This window comes from Phyllostomus hastatus, unplaced genomic scaffold (assembly GCF_019186645.2).
Source record: "Phyllostomus hastatus isolate PE091 unplaced genomic scaffold, TTU_PhHast_1.1 phas_contig_34, whole genome shotgun sequence".
Classification (NCBI taxonomy): domain Eukaryota; kingdom Metazoa; phylum Chordata; class Mammalia; order Chiroptera; family Phyllostomidae; genus Phyllostomus; species Phyllostomus hastatus.
This window is the reverse complement of record NW_025333857.1, coordinates 57,886,067-57,907,802: the sequence shown is the minus strand read 5'-3', so window position 1 is coordinate 57,907,802 and position 21,736 is coordinate 57,886,067. Positions and strand designations below refer to the sequence as shown.

Sequence of the window (21,736 nt, the reverse complement as noted above, 5' to 3'; positions counted from 1 at the left end):
TTGAAGGTATCTAGGGAAATAGACACAGGTCTAGTTCTCATGCTCTATTTTAAGTCTTTATCGTACCCAGAATGGCCCAGACATAAAAAGTTAAAGAGTGAGGGTTGGGTGGGTGGGTTGGGATGGGAGTAAAAGATAGAAAATTGTACTGCAACAGCAATTTAAATAAAATTTTTTAAAAAAGTTAAAGCGTGACCTACATCCTATATACACTCAACTTTCTGAGTCAGGCTGCTATTATCTTTTCTTATTCTAAACGAAATGACCCAAATTTCCCTTAATTTTCCTTGTAGGCATTCTCCCTGTTCTTTGGGTACTGTTCTCTCTCCTCTCCTGCTCCTTCGGGTTCTTTGTGTTACTCCTGGTTTTGCCAACAAGGACTAAAACACCGTCAGGATACAACTGCACTAAAATACTTCGTAGTTGGAAGAGTTCATACATCTCTTTAAGAGAATCTAATTTAATTTGTGGCTGGGGAGGAACTTAGACTAGTGGACCAAAACCTAAAGACTTACAAATTCCTGTTGTGCTTCAAGGTTTCCTTTAGAATTTCTTTATTTGTCTGTTCAGCTGCATCTGATCCGTGGACAGTTTCCAGATTCTTATTATATAAAGATTCAGATTCGGAATTTTATCTCTACATGCACAATGCTGCCCCGCCCCAAACCTGAACCACGGTTCTTGCTGGGAACAGACTGTGCCCAGCCCACTTGGCCTCTAGGATTTTTCCAAGTTGGACTGGAGGGTAAACTCCCAGGCTTGCTCCGCCAGGCAGGGGTTCCCTGAAGCACGGTACACCCACCCCAATTCTTTCATTTGACACATACCTATGGAGCATCTACTTTGCCCCAGACCCATGTGTTATGATTGTGTCAAGCCAGCAAGAAAGGGCCAGGAAGATGACTGTCACTTTTGACATGAGTAAAGACAAAGAGATCCTGTAGCGTGTCAACTGTCCCTGCAGCAGAAAGCACCAGGGAGCAGAAAGCACTGTCACTTTGAGACTTAAAAACAAACTTCCTCTAAAACCATTTCTCAGAACTGCCTTTTCCTCGTCAATTTACTGCCAGTATTTCCAATAGTCCTTGGCTTCCTCATCTGGCCTAAGCTGAGCCCCTCCTGAAGAGAAGAAACCCCCGAGGCTCAGGACTCTGCATCCTGCCTCTGACCCTCCCATCTTCTGGGCTTCTAACAGGGAGTCCTTTCCTGGGTTCTGGAGGTATCTGTCCTCACAAGCTTATGCCACTGTTTACAGCATTCACGTGTCCTTCTTCCGGCACTACTACACACACACACAAGCACACACCGGGCGGGTGAATGTAGGTTTACAGGTGTAAGTGCACAAAACAGAGTTTATTCTTGCATTACTATTTATTATTGTATTATTTTCCATATGAACAACTGTACCCCTACTTTTGCCCACCCCTGTATATAGCAAAGTTTAACCACGCTGCTCTGAGAGCTCTTGAAAGCACATCAGAGCCCAGGCAAAGCAGGGACATGGGCCTCAGGGCATTTCCCCTTTGGTGGCACTACTGGGCCCCCTCACAGTCTTCATTCACTCTGGGGTACAAATGGCTGGGAGCAAGTTAGCTATTGCCCTTTGTGTTTTAAAAGAGCTCGTAACCCCAGGAGAAAGATGAAGCTCTCCAGGGTGAGATTTCAGGCCAAATTTGGTGACATAGGGTGGAGGGGAAGAGTTGGTTCCAAAGCCTTCCACCACCTCCCACCACCACTTCATATGTCCGACTAGGTGTCCTGGGACCTGTCATGGCTACTGTTCCCAAGTGGAACCTACGTTGTTGCTCCTGTGTGAGCCTGGGCAGCCCGTGGCCAGAGGAAAGCCACTGATCTCCCGGACTGAAATGCTCAGATCCTGGTTGAGGACCCTAGAGGAAGCCCCTCGCCCTCTGAGCAGGGAAAGGAGACCACACACGGTGAATTTTTGGAGTGCAGGCACAACGTAACCCACGGGGTACCGTCGTTCAGTGCTCCTGCCCTCTTCGTCTCAATCCCGAGACCCTTGCTTACAATTTCCCCGCGTCCAATCGATCAACGGCAGCACTGAAAACAGACCCTCTATATGGCAGCACTGACAGCTGACAGCCTGAGCCCAAGGAGGAAAGAGACAAAAACTGATAGAAAACTCAAAAAGGGGCAATTAGTGAAGGGGCAAGCTGCTTACAACACCTCACCGGTCCCTGAAGACATCGATGAACTGTATGACAGCCCAAAACAATAGCTATTACTCAGAGTAATAATTCTGGGGTCTCTGTAAAAGTTGAAATGGTATCGATGCACTCTGTTTAGGAAGATAATTCTAAATCTCTGGATAAAGGGTGACCGCATTGAGCACGCCCCCTAGAGGAAAATAGTGGTTACTGCACTGTGAAACCTTAACCGGGTGGCTGCTGGGCGGGAAAACCACCTACCTCTGAATGTTATCTTCAAGTTGTTTGACTTTGAATTCATCCTCTTCAGACTGCCGCCTCCTGGCTTCCTCCTCTTCGGCAGTTCCAGCAGGTATACCCTGCAGCAGCCATTTTTCCCGGAGCACTTTGGACTGTGGGAATGAGAGAAGAGAACAGACCGCGTGACCCCTCTCGGCCCACAGCCTCCGCTCCATCCTCAGAGCCTGTGCTGTAGCCAGGCCCCTACCCAGCAGCCCCTGAACCGCCGCCTTCCCCTCCTCGCCAGCGTGGCTCCTGGCTTCCTTCCTGCCCAGTCCCCGGAGAGGGGTTTATTCTACATTTTCTATTATAAAAAAGTTTGAAAACATACAGAAAAATGGAGGAAACTGTATAATGAATGCCCATGTAACCTCATTTAGATGTAACAATTATAAACATTTTGCCACATGCACTTTTTTCACCAATACATAATAAATAACAAAACATGATATTTCACACATACATATTTCATTATTTCTTTTTTAAAAAAGGACATTCTTCTGTGCAACTACAGTCGCATAATAAAATGTCCTAAGATCACCTAATATTCAGTCCATCTAAAAGTCTTCTTTTTAAAAGGTTAATCTACACCACAGTTTGTCTTAAAAACTCTTTCATGACTGCCACCCACCCCCAGCTGGGGTCCCAGGTGGTACTGAAATCAGGTAGCACACCTGAGCCAGCGTCGATATATCTTGGAGTGAAAGGAAAACGTTTCTGTGTTTTGGTCGGATGTTGGGACAGAGTGATGACTGCTTTGAGAAGGGAAAGAAAAACAGCCCAAGAAAAAGGCATGTTGAAACTCCCTAAAATGAAGAGCAAGACAAAGAAAGCAGGAAAAGGATTTGTGATTTGGGTTTCCATTCCACGGACCCTAGCTGGCAGGCGGTGGCTACTGGGTATCTGCAGAGGCTGGACACGAGGGCTGAGTGTCCCGGTGGGCAGGTGGGTGGTCCTGGGAATGGGCCGCTGTGAGGATGCACGGCCAGGTCTGCCAGGAGCAGGGCACGTGACCAGTTCTTCCCAGCAACCACAGGCGTGACAGCTCTGAGGCCAGTCAACATGCAGCAACACTGAGCTCCCTGGCTCCCTGACAGCACCTCCATCAGAATCTTATTTAACCTCCGCAGACAGGGTGAGCAAGGTGAAAGAAAGGGAGCCCTCTTAATGACTAAGAGGCAGGCCATGCATGGCTCGGAGCTAATTAAATGTCATTCACAGAAATGAGAGAGTGGGGTGTGTCTCTAAGATAGTGAACGCAAAATTCACACTCAATACAGTTTCCTTTCTATTGCTCTTATGAGCAAAAAATACTCAATTCTGGAGTTACATGGGATTAAGGGCTACTTATTATGGGCCTGTAAAATGAGTCCCTAACAATGACTAATATTTAGTAATAGTGAAGTGGAATTCACTGGTGGTTCTGATTCTCCATCCTGTGAAGGAGTCCGCAGCCATTCAGCACGGCGGAGACCCTGCTGACACAGAGGAATGAGCAAGTTCTGATGGCTGAGGACCCTGCACCTGCAGCAGGACCTTCTGTCAGCGATGCTTCTTCATCAGTGTGGCATCCAGGAGGCCACGGTGCTCACTGGCATCATTCTTGTTTTTAATCATAAATCACTGTGGGTGGAGACCTGTTTGGTTACTCTTAGAGTGCACAGAGAAGCATGTTTATAGGACTCCATCTGCAGCTTTCCATTAGTTAGAGACCCGAGTCTGTTCGCATGGAAGGCATTCCTAACTGCACCGCTAAAGTGAGTACTGACAGGAGCAGACCCATCACTCCAATGTGCTCAGTTACTCTCACTCACTGGCAACATACTGCCTGTAAGTATATTATACATAAATAGTTGGAAAGTAAAAAAAGTACTTAAAAATTTACAGAGCGTTTTAAATAATATAAAAGCATGCATAGAAGCCCACGGTATAATTTGTTTACTTTGTTGCTCTCACTGATGGGCTGAACTGAGCCCCCCTCCCAACATTCATTCACAGGTTGAAGCCCGAACCCCTACTCCCCGAGAATGTCACTGTATTCGAAAAGAGGGCCTTTCAGGTTAAATGAGATCACTGGGATGTGCCCTAAGCCAATATAACTGGTGTCCTTACCAGAAGAGGGGGTCAGGACACAGACATGCACAGAAAGAAGACCATGCAAAGACCCCCGTGGAAGACAGCCATCGACAGTCCAAGGAGACAGCATTAGAGGAAACTAACTCTGCTGACACCTCAATCCTGGACTTCCAGCCTCCAGTTTTAAGACACAGTAAGTTTCTGTTGGTTAAGCCGCCCACTCTACGGTATTTATTATGACAGCCCTAGCAGTGACTACATTCTTTGAAGCTTTGTCACTGTCCATGGGAAAATGGGAAGGGATGGGATAAACTGGTGGGTCTTCCTAACGGGAATACAGAAGAAAAAAATACTCAGAACCACGGTTCTCCACTCAAGCTACTGAAAATCCCCCAGACAGAGCACGCTCACATCTACCAGAGGCCATGCGGAACAGTACTTAACAGCCTGCATTCTGGAGCCACGCTGCCGCTTATTGGCGGTGTGACCTCGGACAGGCTCCTCGGCCTCACTGAGCCTCAGCTCCCTCATCTGTGAAATGGGCACAGCAAGAGCGCCCACTGTGGGCTTGTTATGAGGATTAAACGAGTTCATACATGGAAAGTTCTGGGCCCATAGACACTACTAGAGAAATATTTATTATGGTTGTTCGCCCTGTTCCCTTGGCCTCTCCCACTTTCACCTGAGAAAGTGCAGGTAAAATGCTACCCGAGAAGCCGTCTTCCACACTTTGGCCGGCAGGGTCAGGGGCTCTCTGCTCTGTCTCCTTTGGCAGAGAACATACTCCAGGGCGGGGGCCCCCAACCCACGGGCCGTGGACTGGGACCGGTCTGTGGCCTGTCAGGAAGCAGGCCGTGCAGCAGGAGGTGAGTGGAGGATGAGCAAGCGAAGCCTTGCTGGCATTGCCACCTGACCTCCTCCTCCTGTCCCCGCAACCCCTGTCCCGTTCCCTCTCCAGTCTGTGGAAAAATCGTCTCCCACGAAACTGGCTCCCGGTGCCAGAAAGGTCGGGGACCATGCTCTAGAGCACTTCCATACTGTCCTCAAATGACTTCTTTTTAGATCTTCCTCACCCTGCACTCCCAGCTCCTCAAAGGCTGGAGGTAGTCCTCATTCACCCGGAGAATAAATTAAATGGGTAAACTGAAAAGTTGTCGAATTTCTTTCACTCCAATTACTTGGGGTGGGGGGAATGTCACTTTCAGAGTGCTTTCTGTGCTAAAATGTTTCACATTAATGTAGTTCAATCCATAGAAGGTAGACACCTTAATAGGATCTGGGGAGACAGATATGCTGGTGACCTTGGTCACCGGAAAGGCAGCCACGGACAGTCCCGGCTTTCTGTGCGCGACCAGGGATGTTCTGAAGCCAGGGCTTCCTGAAAAGCAAGGAAGCGCTGCCCTTGGGAATGTCCTTGTCTCTGCTCTCGTCCTCCCCGGGAAGGGCCTAACCCCCTCATTCAGACTGAGTTAGCCCGGGCGATTAGTCCGTACCAGTGATAAAAGCAACCCATGACCATGAACACAGGAAGCCCATGTGTCCCCAGATCTGTCCCTTCTCTGGATATGGCAGTGATGTCACTCAAACATCTCCCACAGCTAGACCCAGAAAGAGAGGGTCTAACGGAATAAGACGGTAGGCCTGGTCTCAGGGAATTCTGTTTCATATATATGTTCTGACATTGCCAAAACGAAAAGCAGAGTGGATTTTTTCACCTGGCCCCAGAGTAATACTGTCAGGGGAAACCACCAAGTCAAATACATTTTCCTCCAAACGCTTCCTCAGCCCACCACAGACTCCCTCGAGGTGTCTCTGACGGCCGACTGCGTGGACGGTCGCTCTGAGTACTTGAACAATGGAGCTGAGACCTGAGACAACGCACGTGGGCATTCTGATCGTGCACCCCCATCCAGGCCCCTGCTCCCCTTTCTGTTCCGGGTTTTACCCGCTGCCTGAGTGTCTCAGAATTAGGTGGCAAGCAGAGCTCAGCAGAAGTGAAAACTAGAAAGAGAAAGGTTTTTTTAACGCCCTTACTGTCCAAATAACACACATCAAAAAAATGAATCAGAGCCTACAGGTGCTAAGAACTGTCGAAACTTCTCATGTGTCAAGTGGAGGCAACTGTGAAGGGCTGAGACACGGGAGGAGCAGACGGAGGGCCGGCAGTGCACAGACGGAGCCCTGACGGGGGTTCCTGAAAAGCAGACGGAGGGAGCTCCTAAAGTGCATCTGGCCCTCACTCTGCGGGGCCTGTCCAGCTTTGTCATTCAAAATGAGAACAGAGCCTCAAGTGGCAGTGTGCCCACGGATCCTCAGGAGAGCTCGCTAACAAACTGATTCCAGAGCCCCACCCCCAGAGCTGCTGATTCTGGAAGTCCAGAGTAGGGCCCGGGAATCTGAATCTTAACAAGCTCCCAGGTGCTGCTGCGGGTGACGCTGCCGGCCTGAGCACCACAACTTGAGTAAGCATAGCATGAGGACCTGTGAGTATCCAAATGCCTGAAGAATGCATATGCTTTCCCATTGGCTAGCCAGACGCACTCACCCAAAAAGGGACTCCTCATCATCTTGCAAACCTGTTTGTCTTCCTGCACCCCCATCTCAGGTGCAGCAGGGCCCCCATCCATTCCCTATGTGCCAGGCACTCTGCCAGGTCCTGAAGACACCACCCAGGAAGGCAGGCAAGTCCCTGCTCTCCCTGAGCCTTTGTCCCAATAAACAAGGATGAAAGACAACTTCAGACAACATACAGGCATGGCAGGAGGTAGGCAGGATGATGTGACAAATAGGGACCAAAGGAGGACACTGTAGATGGGAAAGGTCTCTCTGAGTATGTGAACATTTGCGCTGAGGTCTGAGATCCAGGGTGGGGCCTTCCTGGTGGGCAGACTGGCAAATGCAATGGCCCAGAAGTGGGAGAGAGCGGTGTGTTTGTGGACCACAGGGAAACCCCTGATGGCTAAACCACAGTGAGTGGGGCTGGATCAGGAGGCACGGAACAGCTGAAGATGGAGAGGAAGGCAGGGGTCAGATGGGTAGGATCCTGCAGCCTTGTTAAGGAGTTTGGCGTCTGCTCTGAGCGCAATGGAAGAAAACAGGTTTCGAAGGGCAGAATTACAAAGTACACATGACAGGACTGTATCACATCGTTCAGGTGATAGCATGTTCGCTTGGAACAGAGGAGGAGTACAAGGGCTGGAAGGCATGGGATGCATTGTGAAGGTAGAGTCGGCATGAGGTGATAGCATGGAACACTGGGATGAGGAAGAGGGTGGGATTAAAGGGGATGTGTATCTATGTGGTTTGAGCAAAAGGTGGATGGTGGTATCATCAAATGGAGTTTGGGAAGACTAGGGGAAGAACAAGAGTTGGAAAGTCAAACTTCCAGTTGGGGCGTGTTAAGTGGGAGAGGCTACTGAATGGCAGTGACACCCATCCAAGTGGCCATGTCAGGAGGGCAGGCGGAGACAAGAGCTGGGAATTCAGGGGCCGCGGGGCCTGGAGACACCAACCTGGGAGTCATCAATGTGTAAAGGACACTTGAAGCCATGGTGTTGGGTGATGACGACGACAATTCTCACAGAACTCTTACTGCTTTAAGTGCTTTATATATAAATTCATTAAACTTTCACAAAAATCTCAAGAGGTGGGTGCCCACACCAAGCACCTTATCCCCGGTCACATACCTGCAAAGGTGTGCATCTGAGACGCAAAGCTCAAACATACACTCTGCTGTCCTGCCTCTGCCTGAGATCACCCGAGGGTGTTTGCCCCTCCAAAGAGCATTTACGAAATCATCAGGCACCACCACCCTGCTCCTGAATGAGAGGAACTAAGTCCCAGCTTCCTGAACAATGGGTTCTGTATCGGTGCCCGTCTCCGACTGGTCCTCGAGCCCCATAGGGTCTGGGGCTGTATCTTTGATTCGTCCACAGAGGCTGGCGTGCATGGTTATAGCTGGCGATCAGCAGTAGTTGTTGAATGAATGAGGGACTGAAAAGCCATGCCTGAGCACTGTGTTTTAGCAAGCACGAAATCTTAGACTATTAAAAAACACCTTAAAGATCATCTGATCAAACTTTAATCTGGAGATGAGCTATCAGAGGTTAAGCAACTAGGTGACCTAGGTGAACAGTGAGGCATGTCTGGGATGGGTGGGGGAGAGTGGGCGTTGGGAGAGGAATCCAAACTAGTATGTTCGCAATTTTTTTCTCATTGTAATTTTTACACAGTTATAGGTACCAATCTTTTCACTTTCTGTTTCTGGCTTTGGTGTAATACATAGATAAGACTTCCTTACCCTAAGACTATGAAATACAGGGTCCGGCAGAAGTAATGCCTGCGTGAGTGTGGTGGGTAGGGTAATAATATGGGTGTAATAATTTATAGTTTTAATTTGAACATTTCACCTGAAATGTCATATGGTGTACTTGATGTGATGTTGTTATGTTACAGAGTTACATGCTTATGATTTTGTAATATAAAGGGGGCATTATTTGTGCGGGACCCTGTATTTAACTGTGATTTCTTCTTTTATTTTTATGATTTTTACCTTTTGCTCCAATCCTTTTATGCACCTATAACTGACGTAACTGACATTGCGTCCATGGGAGACGGGCAGAATCTGAGTAACTTGAATTTTCTAACGGAAAATGAACTAAACACAAGGTGAGAAACAGCTGTGCTTGTTTTCTCATTCATTCGTGTGCCCTCTCCATTTTCTGTCCCTTCACCTGGAACACTTCCCTTCCTCCCCACTGATGGCTTTTGAGGTTTTGTTACCTAATTCAGTCCACACAGAGGCTGATCCACGGCTTCTGATAGAAGAAACCTGGTCTTAACTTCCATCCAAGCTGTTTACAGGGGCACATGAGAGGAAAGAGGAGGAGACATAAAGTCCCTTTATGCTGTGCACCTTGGCTGTCTGTTCAATAATTTAAAACTTGAAACTGGCCTTTCACACACACTAAAAACGAAGAAAACTCTCAAATTAGTGCTAGTTCTTAAGAGCAAGACACACTATAGTATCTTCACAGCCAGTCTCCTGATACCTTCAGGCTATTCAGCAAATGACCTTGGTGGATTGACAATAAACATTTCCCAGGGTCACAATTCAGTCTTTGATTTTTTTTTTTTTGCAGTCAGTCTTCTTGAAAGAAAAGGTTGTGGTTTTAAAAATAGAATGACAATTCTCATAGCTTGGATTAGAGAAGAACTCTGGTCAGAGTTCCCTGCTCATTAATAAGTAATTCAAAGGCCGCTTATGTATGGAAGGGGTGGTATTAGCAATTTGATTCTGACAGCGCTGCCTCTGTCACACAGACCCTTATAAATGTGCCAGTCCCACAGGAATTCGTGCGGTGGTATGTACTGTGCTGGGACCTTGAACTGACCAATAAAACAGACAAATCTCTGGCAATTCAACCACGAGGCAAAGGGGATATTACACTCAGTCTGTTCTGGTAGAACGCGATTGTTGATTTATTTGCTTTTTTAAACTCACATTATCACAAGCCACATAATAAAAACAATAAAAACTGTTTCCATGGAGTAAAAAGCCAAGACCATTTTTCAAAAGAAGAAAAAGAATAGTTCTTGCTTTGTGAGCTATTACATTAAAAACCTAGAGGGGCTGAATGAGGATGGTACTGGCATGGGAGTGGCAGGTTAAAGGACTAGGAAGAATCCACAAAGGGTGGACTCGAGGATATGTGAGAAATGGGTATGAGATCAAGAAGACTTTTAAACCAGTGAGGGAAAGAATGAATTAGTCAATAAATCATGTTGAGAACTGGCTCACCGTCGGTAAAAAGGGAAGTGATCACCACCTCACACCGTATAGGAAAATAAATTCTAGCTGGACTCAGACTATTGAAGGATAAGAAACATCGTAGTTCAGTGTCTGCAATGGAGGTATTCTTTCCAAGGATAACATCAAAACCAGGAATCATAACATTAAAAGAATGTTAGATGAGATGTCATGAAACTTTAAAGTTTTGTATGAGAATTTAAAAGAGCCCATATACAAAAATTTTTTTAAAGGTCAAGGTCAATACAAATGTTAATATAATTTCATTTTACTCACAGGCTGATGAGGCGTGTGAACAGGAGTTATATATATATATTAATCTATACAAACATGTTGGGGAAAAAGCATAAAAGGATACATCTGTGTGGGGGATAGCTAGGTGGTGAGTATACAGCTGGTATGTTTTCTCTATGTTTTCCTGTCCTCTTAAATCTCACTTTTGCAATGATTATACATCCCTTCCTTTCATAATCAGCAAAAATAATACAGCTATTAGAGTTGCTTACTGGTCCCACAGGTAAGCATTTCTTGGAAATTCTTACATCATACATATTAGATACCAAATACAGCCAAGGATCTTGTAAAAAGGAATCTGAGTTTGATTGGTCCAAGACTTCAGAGTACCTGGAGGCATCCTAACCCCTGGGGTGTGGCAGCTAATAGTTCAGCGTTTCATACTTTGCTCCTTCATTGCATTACAGAATTTGTTCATTGTCCATACACGAGTATAAAGTAATGATGTTCTACTTTGTGGAGTTACTTATTGGATAGCCCTGAATACTATATAATTAGCAAGTATATTAATCAAACATATGAGTATCAAAACTATGGTCTTGAATGCTGTTTATTTGCTTTGACAAGAGGTCAGTGAATTTGTCTAACTCATTCATATCTCATTGCATGAGAATAAGTGTCCGTAGACTATTCGATCATGAGAATTATAACTTAATAAATATGACATCTAATTATATTGCTTTTCCATTTAATTTAACTTTGCACCGAGAATATTTATTTCTGAGGGACTACCTCAGATTTTGTAAACTGGTGAAATGTAAATATCCATTACTGATGTACTTCCTAATATTTTCTACTTCAAGGAACTACCAGTAATTACCATGGTGTGTCTCCACATGGTCTAACTTTTCTGGAGTCCATGAATAGGTGCTTAGAATAAAGACACGTGATGGTAATGATGGTAAATAAGTGTGATCATGGTAATCGGCATCTAGACAAACTATTCAAAAGGAAACATTTCATTGGGGAAAAAAACAGTGTCTGGGAGAAAGAAAGGTTATGGAGGCAGATACTCCCAGGGTTTAACCTGGGCACCCACACTGACTGTCTCTAAGCTCTGGGGCAAGTTACTTGATCTCACAAATGTGTTTCCTTACCTGTAAGACAGGGGGAGGAATAGCTACTTTGTGGTCATTAATGAGGGGATGTATTTCAAGTGCCAAGCACATATTTGACACTCAGAGAAGAAGACAATTACTGAAGGTGGACAAGGAGAGGACAAGGCTGCCTACTGCCAGGGCCGAGGGGGCTGAGTCTCCACCGAGAGGCCCACAGAACAACTATAACCTCAGTGAATGCACTACGACCTAGGAGCGAGGCTGCCAAGTTCGAAACTGAATGATAGCAGGGAAGGTGACTCACGCTATTCAGGTTCAGTCAATGCTGAACTGATCTGAAATAGGACACACTCCTTTCTGGTGCCTGAAGCAATCATATTTCTTAGTCAGGCACCACCTTCCTTGTATTAAAGTAACTCAATTATTTGGGGGAGGTTGGAGTCAGAACAAACAGAGGTAGAGTTGTGAGGGAAGTTTCACCTGGGTCAAGAGGAAGCCAAATGACTTTCCTCGCCAAACCGCGGAACCTGCCCACCAGTGTATGGATATCTAGTTTCTCCTGGAGTTGGGGGGGTCTGTCTACTAGTTGGTGGCAGATGAACCAATGTTGGGAGCTCTGAGCTTTCCTTTTTCATTGTTCAAGGCTAGTGATCCACCCTCATTCTGCCCACACAGGTCTTCCCCAGAGAGAGAAAATTACAATGCGCTGGTCTCTGTTTATTAAATTACTGTCACTTCCAGTCCTTTCTCCCCACCCCACCCCCCTGCCATTATGGCAAGTTTACCTTGGTGAGCGTACTGGATGTTTCTTAGATAGCCATAGTAAATGAGACTTGTACCTGGAAAATCATTAAGAACTATCTGATTCCTTTGTTTCCAAGTCCTTGAAGGAATCTCACTAGTTCTCCATGTCATATTGTCATTTTTAGTGTGGTTTCAGTAGGTTGGATGGATGGAAACAGGATGGATAGAGGGATGGATACATGGGTGGAGGGAGGAAGGGAGGAAGGCAGAGATGAGGGGATGGATGAAAAATGCAAGGACAAATAATATGAACAGAATGTTGTAACACTGTGCTGGACATTAGTAATGAATGAGTCCTTGGCATCTCATTTGGCAGCCAGAATGATGAGAAGCTGGACAAAAGAAACTTGATCTTCTCACACAGACTTATTGCCTGAGTTTGATTCAAGGAATGCACGGGCAGAGAATCACACGGACCTTAAAAAGGAGAGAGGCCGTCTAGTCAAAAAGAGCCTCTCATCTTTCAGCCTCCTTATTATCAAGCTCACCTTTAACCAAGAATGCACTGAGTTTTAGTACATTTGGCTCTTTTATAAGGAGCAAGTTGACTGTACTCTGAGCCAGAGATGCAGCTCTGTCCAGATTGACCTTGAACGATTCACTTGGTTCTGCTAAGCGTTTCTCAGCCCCCCTCCGTGAGGAGAGGATACTAACTTAAGCCCTCCATCCTCCCGCAGGAATGTTTTAAGGAAAGAGCAGCAACGACATATGGGGCCTGTTGCAAGCTCCTACAAAGAAAGGTCCATAAATGGATTCACAGGATGAGCAGAGAAAGTATCATGCTGCTTGTCTTCCCTTTAAACACGTTTCTCTGGTTCAAGTTAATGACAACTGGGAAATAGGCTAAGCAGATTTGGGTCACGTTGCTCTTTGAAATCAGCAGCTAGCTTGCCTCATGATTTACATTCGGAGGACTCGTTTAGCACAACCCTGTCTCCCAGAAAAGAAACGCCACTACATCGGTCCTCCTGGTTTAAAAGAATTCAAATAACCCCGAGCTAGCACCACCCCGCGAGTCAGCCCCACCTCCCCAACCAGCCTCTGAGCTCTGCAGTTCCGCAGGTGCACCTGCACCGTCAGGGCCACTGGAGGTGAGCAGGTTTGCCTGAAAAAGCCCAGGAGCCCGAGAAAGCAGTGGTGCCTGGCTGGCCCCTGGAATGTGCTCACATAATTCCTGAGCCTGCAGGAAGCAACATTCTGCGACCAGGGGAGCCGGGTGACAGTGACAGAGCTTTCTCCTGGGTTGTAATCAATTGCGATGCTTAAGGGCCCTATGCTTCCAAGAAAAATAAATAAATAAACAGCTTGTGCTCCCTCCCCACCCCCACACCCTCTTTCCCTCAGTGCAATGGAGACTCTTCCAAGTCACATCATTTCAGCGCTGTCTTTTGACTAACTGCTTGTTCTAATAGAACACTTTTGAAATTGTTCAAGTAGAGACAAAACAAATGAATAATCGGAAATTCACAGGGCGGCTCAGCACACTGCTGTGACCTCCCTTTGCTCCATAGCCAGAAAGGATGATTACGACTATTTTTAATGCTAAGAAAGAGCATTACGTTAAATATATCTGTGGGAACCTCGGAACAAATACACGCAGCACCTGTGCCCTGGGGACACCGCCCCAGAACACTTCCTCACCCACCATGTGGAAATTCTCTTCCAATTCCTATAAATAACCACCACATTTCACATGCACCCCCTGCAACCTGGCCACACACACACTATAATCTCATCATGCTGGCAGAAACTGGGATGCTGTAACAACGCTCTGAACGTGAGAAATTCACAAGGAAAGCCCAGCGATGGTTTCCTGGCTGAATGAAAACGAGCTAGTTCAGCCGGCGGCTTCACGCCAGGGCAGGCTCTGCCCGGCTCTCCGCAGGGTGAGCTGCATGTCTAATCATGGGAGAGGCTCGTGGATCGGCCGCTTACCTTGCAATGCTGCAGCAGAAGTATCTGCTCGTCAAGCTCTTGCCGCTTGCTTTCTATTTCAGTCTGCCTCTTTCTTTTTTCCTTGAAAATAAAGAGAGAGAGGCTGTAAGAGTGGGTGGGCGTTGGCTCCAGGAATTTGACGGCAGGAAGCAGCAGTGGCACACATCTGTAGAGACACTTCCAGAGGAGCTGGGCACACACGCAGTGTCACCTGCCCCTCCGTCTCCGGGTGTGTTGCAAGCAGCAGCATTCTCCTAACATGTCTGCTGTGGGCTCGGTGAGTGGGAGAAATCCTCCCTCAGCCAAGCTGCAACAATCTAACCCAGAAGAAAAGGCGGTTTACACACATACACACACACACAGTCATGTTCTGTGCAGTGTTCACTAGGAGACAAAGAATAAGAACGTCTCCATCGAAAACACAGAGGTGGTTAGAAACTGCAAATATGACAGAATAGAACAGTGGGAATTCTAGGGTAGATTTATTTGATCAAAATCATACACACGAACAACCCAAGGTAATTTCACATTTTGTAGGACAAATCATTCACTTGCTCACACCAAGCGACACAAACTAGATGGGTGATCTTTCTTCAACCAGCCTTGTGGGGCCGGGGGTGCATTTCATGTGGGTGGGGCTCGCTGAGGTTCTGGTAGATATGAAGTCTGGGGTTGGTCTGCCTGCACCCAACTCCCAGCTCTACCATTTGCTACCTGTGTGACCTCTGGCAAGTTCTTTTACCTCCTGGGTCTAAGTCTTCTCTTGCATAAAGAGGAGGCAATAACTATACCTAAACCATAGGCTGGGCATGTGTTAAAAGACATAATACATGTAAAGGACTAAGAACAATGCCTGGCACATAGTAAACACTCAATGAATGTTACTTGCTATCATTCTTATTGCCATGTACTACTTCTAGGTAATGTCTAGGGATTGGTGGCAAAGGGATGTATCTCCCTTGTATTGACAGCATAGCCTTTTTCCACTTCATACTTTTCTTCTTCATATTTTGTGAATGCAAATAATAAACACCATATGACTGGTATTTATCCAAAGAAACCCAAACACTAATTCAAGAAGACATATGCATCCCTATGTTCATTGCAGCATAATTTATAACAGCTATGGTATCAAAGTAACCTAAGTATCCACTGACAGACAAATGGATAAAGAAGGTATAGTAGTACCTATATACAATGGAATATTACTCAACCATAAAAAAGAATGAGCTCCAGCCATTTGGGACAACATGGATGGACCTAGAGGATATCATACTAAGCCAAGTAAATCAGACACAGAAAGACAAATACCATATGATCTCACTTATATGTGGAATTTGAAAAATGAAATAAATGAACAAACAAAACAGAAATAAACTCATAGATACAGAGAATATTCTGACGGTTGCCAGATGGGAGGGAGGTTGGGAGCAGCAGGCGAAAAAGGGAACAGGATTAAAACGCACAAATTGCCAGTTATAAAAATAGTCAGGTAAAGTACAGCATAGGGAATAGTCAATAATACCGTAATAATTATGTATGGTGTCAGATGGGTACCAGACTTATCGGAGTGAACACTTCATATGTTATATAAAGGTTTAATCACTATGTTGTATACCTGAAACCAATATGATACTGTATGTCAACTGTAATTGGAAAATAAGAAAATTATTAAAGAAAAAACATCATATGAATGTGATTAATTTAAGAATAGAAAGGCTTTCCCTTATGAGAGCTTATTTGTTCAATGTGTTCCTTTCAACATGCACAGGGTGGGGCTTACTGACACATTTACTGCACTGAATTATTTTTGCTTTGCTCACACATGCAGAGAGAAACTTGTTAGAGCAGACATAACGGCATTTTACAGTGCAGCAGCCGAATCCTGGAGGAGATAGTAGTGTAGAAGCCTGGCTGCTGTGCTCTGTGTTAACACAAGCTTTTATTCTAAGTCATCACTATGCTTCCGGTTATGTGCTCACACCACTGTTATTCAAATAAACGTAGTAATAATTTGTGTTATAACCAAGTTCTACACAATGCACAGACCTTATGAAATATCTTATAATATTTCTGGGACATGATATCCAAGTCAGGGACATAATCTGCTCGCCAAAGTGAGGCCGGTAAATTTTTTAGAAACTTATCATTTATCAAAAAGTTCTAATCCATGGTGCATCACTGATGCCATTTAATCCCAGTGTGTCCAAGAACACACAATATGTGACAGTAGGTGGGAAAAGTGAAGCCCAGTGAGGAAAGTCCACCTATCCAGCAACTCCGAGTTACCACATGGTAAAGCAAGGACCTCCAGAACCAGCCACCATCTCCATAGTCTAGGGTTCCTCAAGAGTAGGTTTGCTGGATGTTCTCATTCATTCTCATTGACTACCAAGATATGAATGGTCCTACATTTAAATATAGAACCAAGATACAGCATGTCAAGAATATAAGATGCTATGTCCTGGCTGGCATAGCTCAGTGGATTGAGCACGGGCTGCGAACCAGGCATCGCAGGTTCGAATCCCAGTCAGGGCACATGCCTAGGTTGCAGGCCATAGCCCCGAGAAACTGCACATTAATGTTTCTCTCTCTCTCTCTCTCTCTCTCTCTCTCTTCCCCTTCCCTCTCTAAAAATAAATAAATAAAAATCTTTAAAAAAAGGAGTTCACTATCTGGCCTAGCATCATTTAAAAAGAACAAAAAAAAGAATACAAGGTGCTGATGACTGAATACTTCCACAAATGTGAATTGAATACTGTGTGTTTGCCATAGACTGAATATGTGTGTCCTCCCCAAAATTCCTATGTTGAAACCTAACCCTCAAGGTGATGGAATTAGGAGGTGGAACTTCGGGAGGTGATTAGGTCATGAGCATGGAGCCCTCAGAATGGAATTAGTACCCTTTTAAAAGAGTCCACAGAGAGCTCTTTCACCCCTTCCTCCGTATGAGGACACAGCAAGAAGACACTGTTTGTGAACCAAGAAGCCAGCCCCAACCAGACACTGAATCTGGCAGAGCCTTGATCTTGCACTTTCCAGCCTCCAGAGCTGTGAGAAATAAATACGTTGTTTATAAGCCACCCAGTCTGTGGTATTTTGTTATAGAAACCTGAATGGACTAAGGCAGTACTATCATTATACTTCCAGTCATTTGCAAACCTTTCCTAGGTGGCTATCCCACTTCTGCACCCTTGTTCAGAGGAAAGTCCTCACTCCAGGCCATGTTTAAGGCATGGTCCACCATCACACTGGTGCACCATGCCTTAAACAGAAGAAATATTACCAGATGTTTTGAGCAGTGAATCTTTACATGCTCAAGCAGCAGGTATGTCGATGGTCACTGTGAACAGATACAATCATGAAAGATGCATGTTTAAGTTAGTTCTTTAAAGCATGGGTAGGAATTAGGTAGATACAGGTTAATGGGCAGTGCATTCCAGATAAAGAGAACTGTGTGAGTAAGGGCTGTGTGTACTTCATATTCCAGGGACAATGAGGAGGCAAACGTAATTTGGGTGAAGGGCTTGCCTTTAGGAATGGAGAGCAATGCTTCAAGAGACTGGCTAGGGCTAGATCACTGAAGGCCTTGGATGTCTCCCAAGAAGCTGGGGTTTTACTGTACGATGATGCAACGTCATTGCAAAGTTCTCAGCGAGAGAGTGATATAGTGAAATGGCATTTTGGGAACATTAATCTGGCACTGGTGTATAGGATGGGTCAATAGGGGTTGGGATACCTTTCCTTTAAAGAGCCAAATAGTAAACATTTTAGGTTTTGTGGGAAATACAGTCTTCATTACAACTACTCCATGCTGTCATTGCGGTGCAAAACAGCCTTAGACAACATATAAATGAATGTGTAGGCTGTGTTCTAATAAAGCTTTATTTACAGCCACAGCTGGTGGGCCAGATTTAGCTCACAATTACAGTTTGCTGACCTCTGAGTGAAAAGATCATTAAGTGTCTTAGGAGGATGCTACATTCACCGTAGGACATAGCTGGGATGAATGGACTAACAAGTTCACCTCAGCTTAGGTTTTTTCAATAACAATAGAAAGAAGAGAACAAATACAACCATCAGAATTGATGAGGCTCGGGACTAACAGGGTCTAGGGGATGAGGCAAGGTGGTGTCTTGGCTCTGAGCCACATGGACCAGAATGCTGGTGTAGGAACTGACCATCATGGGAAAACAGTATTTTCCCATTTGTGCAGTATTTGTATTTTCCCTGAGGAAACTCCTTATTGGGTCAAAGCTTGAAAAGACCCAGTTGTTAACACATGTAACCAGGCATCAGCATCAGCATCAGCATGGTCACATCTGTGTTCTGTCAGAGGAGGACCCCGAACTTGAACTTGGCCCCATCTGTGGCTATTACAGAATTATTTAATCAGTTGGGCCCCATTCTGCAGTGATGGGGTTGGGTCCTGAAGTCACCCCTGGCCAGGAAAGAGGTAAAATGTGCAGTCATCCTCTGTGCAGAATTACATACGAGTCAAAGCATGGCGAGCTCGAGTGGGCTGCCTTAGGGTTCCTGACACCTGCTTGGGCTGCTGAGGTCCGAGCTGTGCTCCTCGCCTGGCTAGACTGCGGCTTCCCAGACTGCTCCTTCCCTTCATCAAGGTGAGGCTGCTGATCCCTGGGCCCTCTTCTCATTCCAGACATCTAGTGTATGTGATTTCCTTTACTCTCCTCAACCATACAACCTACCTAAGTGGTAACTTACTGATCTATATTTCAATCTCCATTTCTCCTTTGAGCTCCAGACCCCCGCTCCAGCTTCCAACTGTTCATATCTGAGCTCTCAAACTTGACCCTGTAGCCATCACCTCAGCCATCCCTCCTCCCTGCCTCTCACATCTGTGCCTCCTGTATTTCTCATCTCAGCGATGACCACTCAAGCCATGAATCTCAGTTGTTCCAGGTACTTCACCTTCTTGACAGATCAAGTCCTTTGATTCTGCTTGTCATTTTCCACATCTTCTGGTTCCCCACAATGCCCTTTATTACTTACTACCCCAATACTCTCTCCTTTATCTCCCCACCTGTACATGCAGACTAGTCTATATTAATATCTCTAGCACTCTGAAACATTTAACTGCTTATACCCTATTTCCAGCTGTATTACTGCAGTGGTTGGCTCAATAGTCTCTCTGCTTCTGGGTCTTAGCTCTGAGCAAGTCACCCTCCCTGTTGCTGTCAGAGTGATATTCTAAAATGGAAATCCGACTACCACCAACCTTGGCCTAAAATCCCAGAATGTCTCCCACTGTCTACAGTGAAAAGAGCAAGTTCCTTAGCTGAGCTAATGAGCACCCCCACCCCCCACTCACAGCTTCATCTCAGACCATGACCCACTTAACCATATGCTTCAACTTCAACTAACCACTCGTAGTTTCCCAATCTACAAGGCCGGCTCATGCCTTCCTGGTTTTTCTCTTACTGCTTCCTTTAATAAAAAATGGATTGTCCTCACTGCTTCATCTGACAAAAAAATTCTTCTTCCTGGACAACATAGCTTAAATATTACTGAAGCCAGACTGATCATCTGCCCAGCCGTCCTTCTTTTGGAGAACCCACCTACCCTCACTGTCAATGGCATTGTGGGAATGCCAGCCATAGTTAGTCACAAATAGCCCAGCTCATCCCTGCCACCAGGACTTGCATGCGACACAAGTTAGGCCATTAATACTACCTTATTTTACTACAACAGAGATTGGTCTCCAGGTTGGCTAAATGACCCAAGCAGGACCAAGCAGGACATTTCTAGGGAAAAACACATGTATACCAGGAGAGAAAGTATCCCTTTCCACTAAGGATAAGCTGGGATGATGACATCTGAGTGGCAATTCTCCCAAGTCACAAAGAAGAAATGCATCTCTGTTGGAGAAAGGTCAGCATGCAGAGAAAAGCAGAGCTGAAAGACAGAGAAAGAAGGATCCTAATGACACTCCTGGAGCCCCAGACCTAGTTATGCAAGAATCCAGAACCATCCCTGGGCTTCCTAAATTATATACACTAATAAATCTCCCTTTTGCTTATGCTAGTTTGAGTGGTGGTTCTGTTGCTTGCAACGCAAAGACTACTGACAAGTACAGAAGCCTTTCCTGCTCCCTCCAAAGAGAACTCATCACTCTTTCTTTCTTCCCTCCCTTCATAGGCTGTGGGGTCTTTCTACATCAGCACCTTGAGCACGTTAGCACTTTATACCCTTAACTGTTTGTCCATATTCTTCCTCTTCCAAACTATGGGCTCCTTAAGGACAAGGACCTTGGCTGATGCACCTCCAAAGCCTAGAGTGTTGCACAATGAACACATGCAATAGATGCTCCCTGAGCCCCTCTGAATGAGATACTTGCTCTCCTCTGATCATGTTTCTGCTTGTCCACACCCCTCGCTCAAATGCATTATGAGTTTGCACTCACGATTTCAATGGCAGTAAAATGTATCATCGAAAGCACATTAGCCATCAGACTATAAAACTAGAAGTATCTTTCTGTTGAAGACATCAGTCCATAAGGAACAGACCATTATTACTGCACATATAAGAAACTGTTGAAAAAGCCGATTCTGGGAAAGAATCATGGGAAGCGCATCCTGGGGAGGACAGCTGGGGGAAGTGGGAATTCCAGGGAAAGTGTAAGGAGCTGACAGCAGCAAACCCCTCAGGGAAAATGTGCCTCAAGAGACATCTGAAATGAAGTCATCTCACTCCATTAGGAAGATTTCCAGATCACTCCGCTCTCTAAGAGGGCTAGCAAGCCACTTTCTTTGCCTTTCAGTATATTATACATTTTCCTGGCAAGTATTTCCGGAACTATTGCAACATTGGGAGACTGCAAACTCTTCCTACAGCAAGGAGCGCCCACATAGAATGGAGCACACTGTGTTCAAGGGTGGTTCATAAGTATGATGGGAAGACAGGTATTAAACGTAGTCTAGAAGTCATTAATCCTTTCGGAAAACATTTTGGTGCATTTTCTTCTAGTATTTCTGTGAAGGTAGCTACCAATGCATTTTGCTTTTACAAAATTGTTATTATAGGTTTATGAATATACTGATTTTAAATATATTTAATATTTGTTGCATCATTAAATATTCTTTTAAAACATACAAATAAAAATAGTTAAGAAGCCTATGTCCACTGTTATGTGCTTCAAGCAGAAACCCTCTTCTCTCCTGCTGGCCCCACTGTAACCCAGGCACTAAGAAATGCAAGGTGGAGGCTGGGGGAGGAGTCCCAGCTGAGTCTGTGAGGAACCTGGAGGCTGAGCAGCTCAGGCAGTGAGAAGCAGTGAGGCCCATTCT

At 45.4% G+C, this 21,736-nt stretch overlaps 1 protein-coding gene across 7 annotated transcripts in view; it reads right to left on the bottom strand.

Moving 5' to 3' along the window:
* PALM2AKAP2 (PALM2 and AKAP2 fusion) overlaps positions 1-21,736 on the bottom strand; it is a 307,871-nt gene that overhangs the window by 224,967 nt on the left and 61,168 nt on the right. For all 7 annotated transcript variants that reach the window (XM_045840285.1, XM_045840286.1, XM_045840287.1 and 4 more), the window contains 2 exons: positions 14,427-14,507; positions 2,433-2,563 (listed from right to left, as the gene is read on the bottom strand). In XM_045840285.1, coding sequence (XP_045696241.1) covers positions 2,433-2,563; positions 14,427-14,507 — 212 coding nt within the window. The remainder of the gene's footprint in view (positions 1-2,432; positions 2,564-14,426; positions 14,508-21,736) is intronic.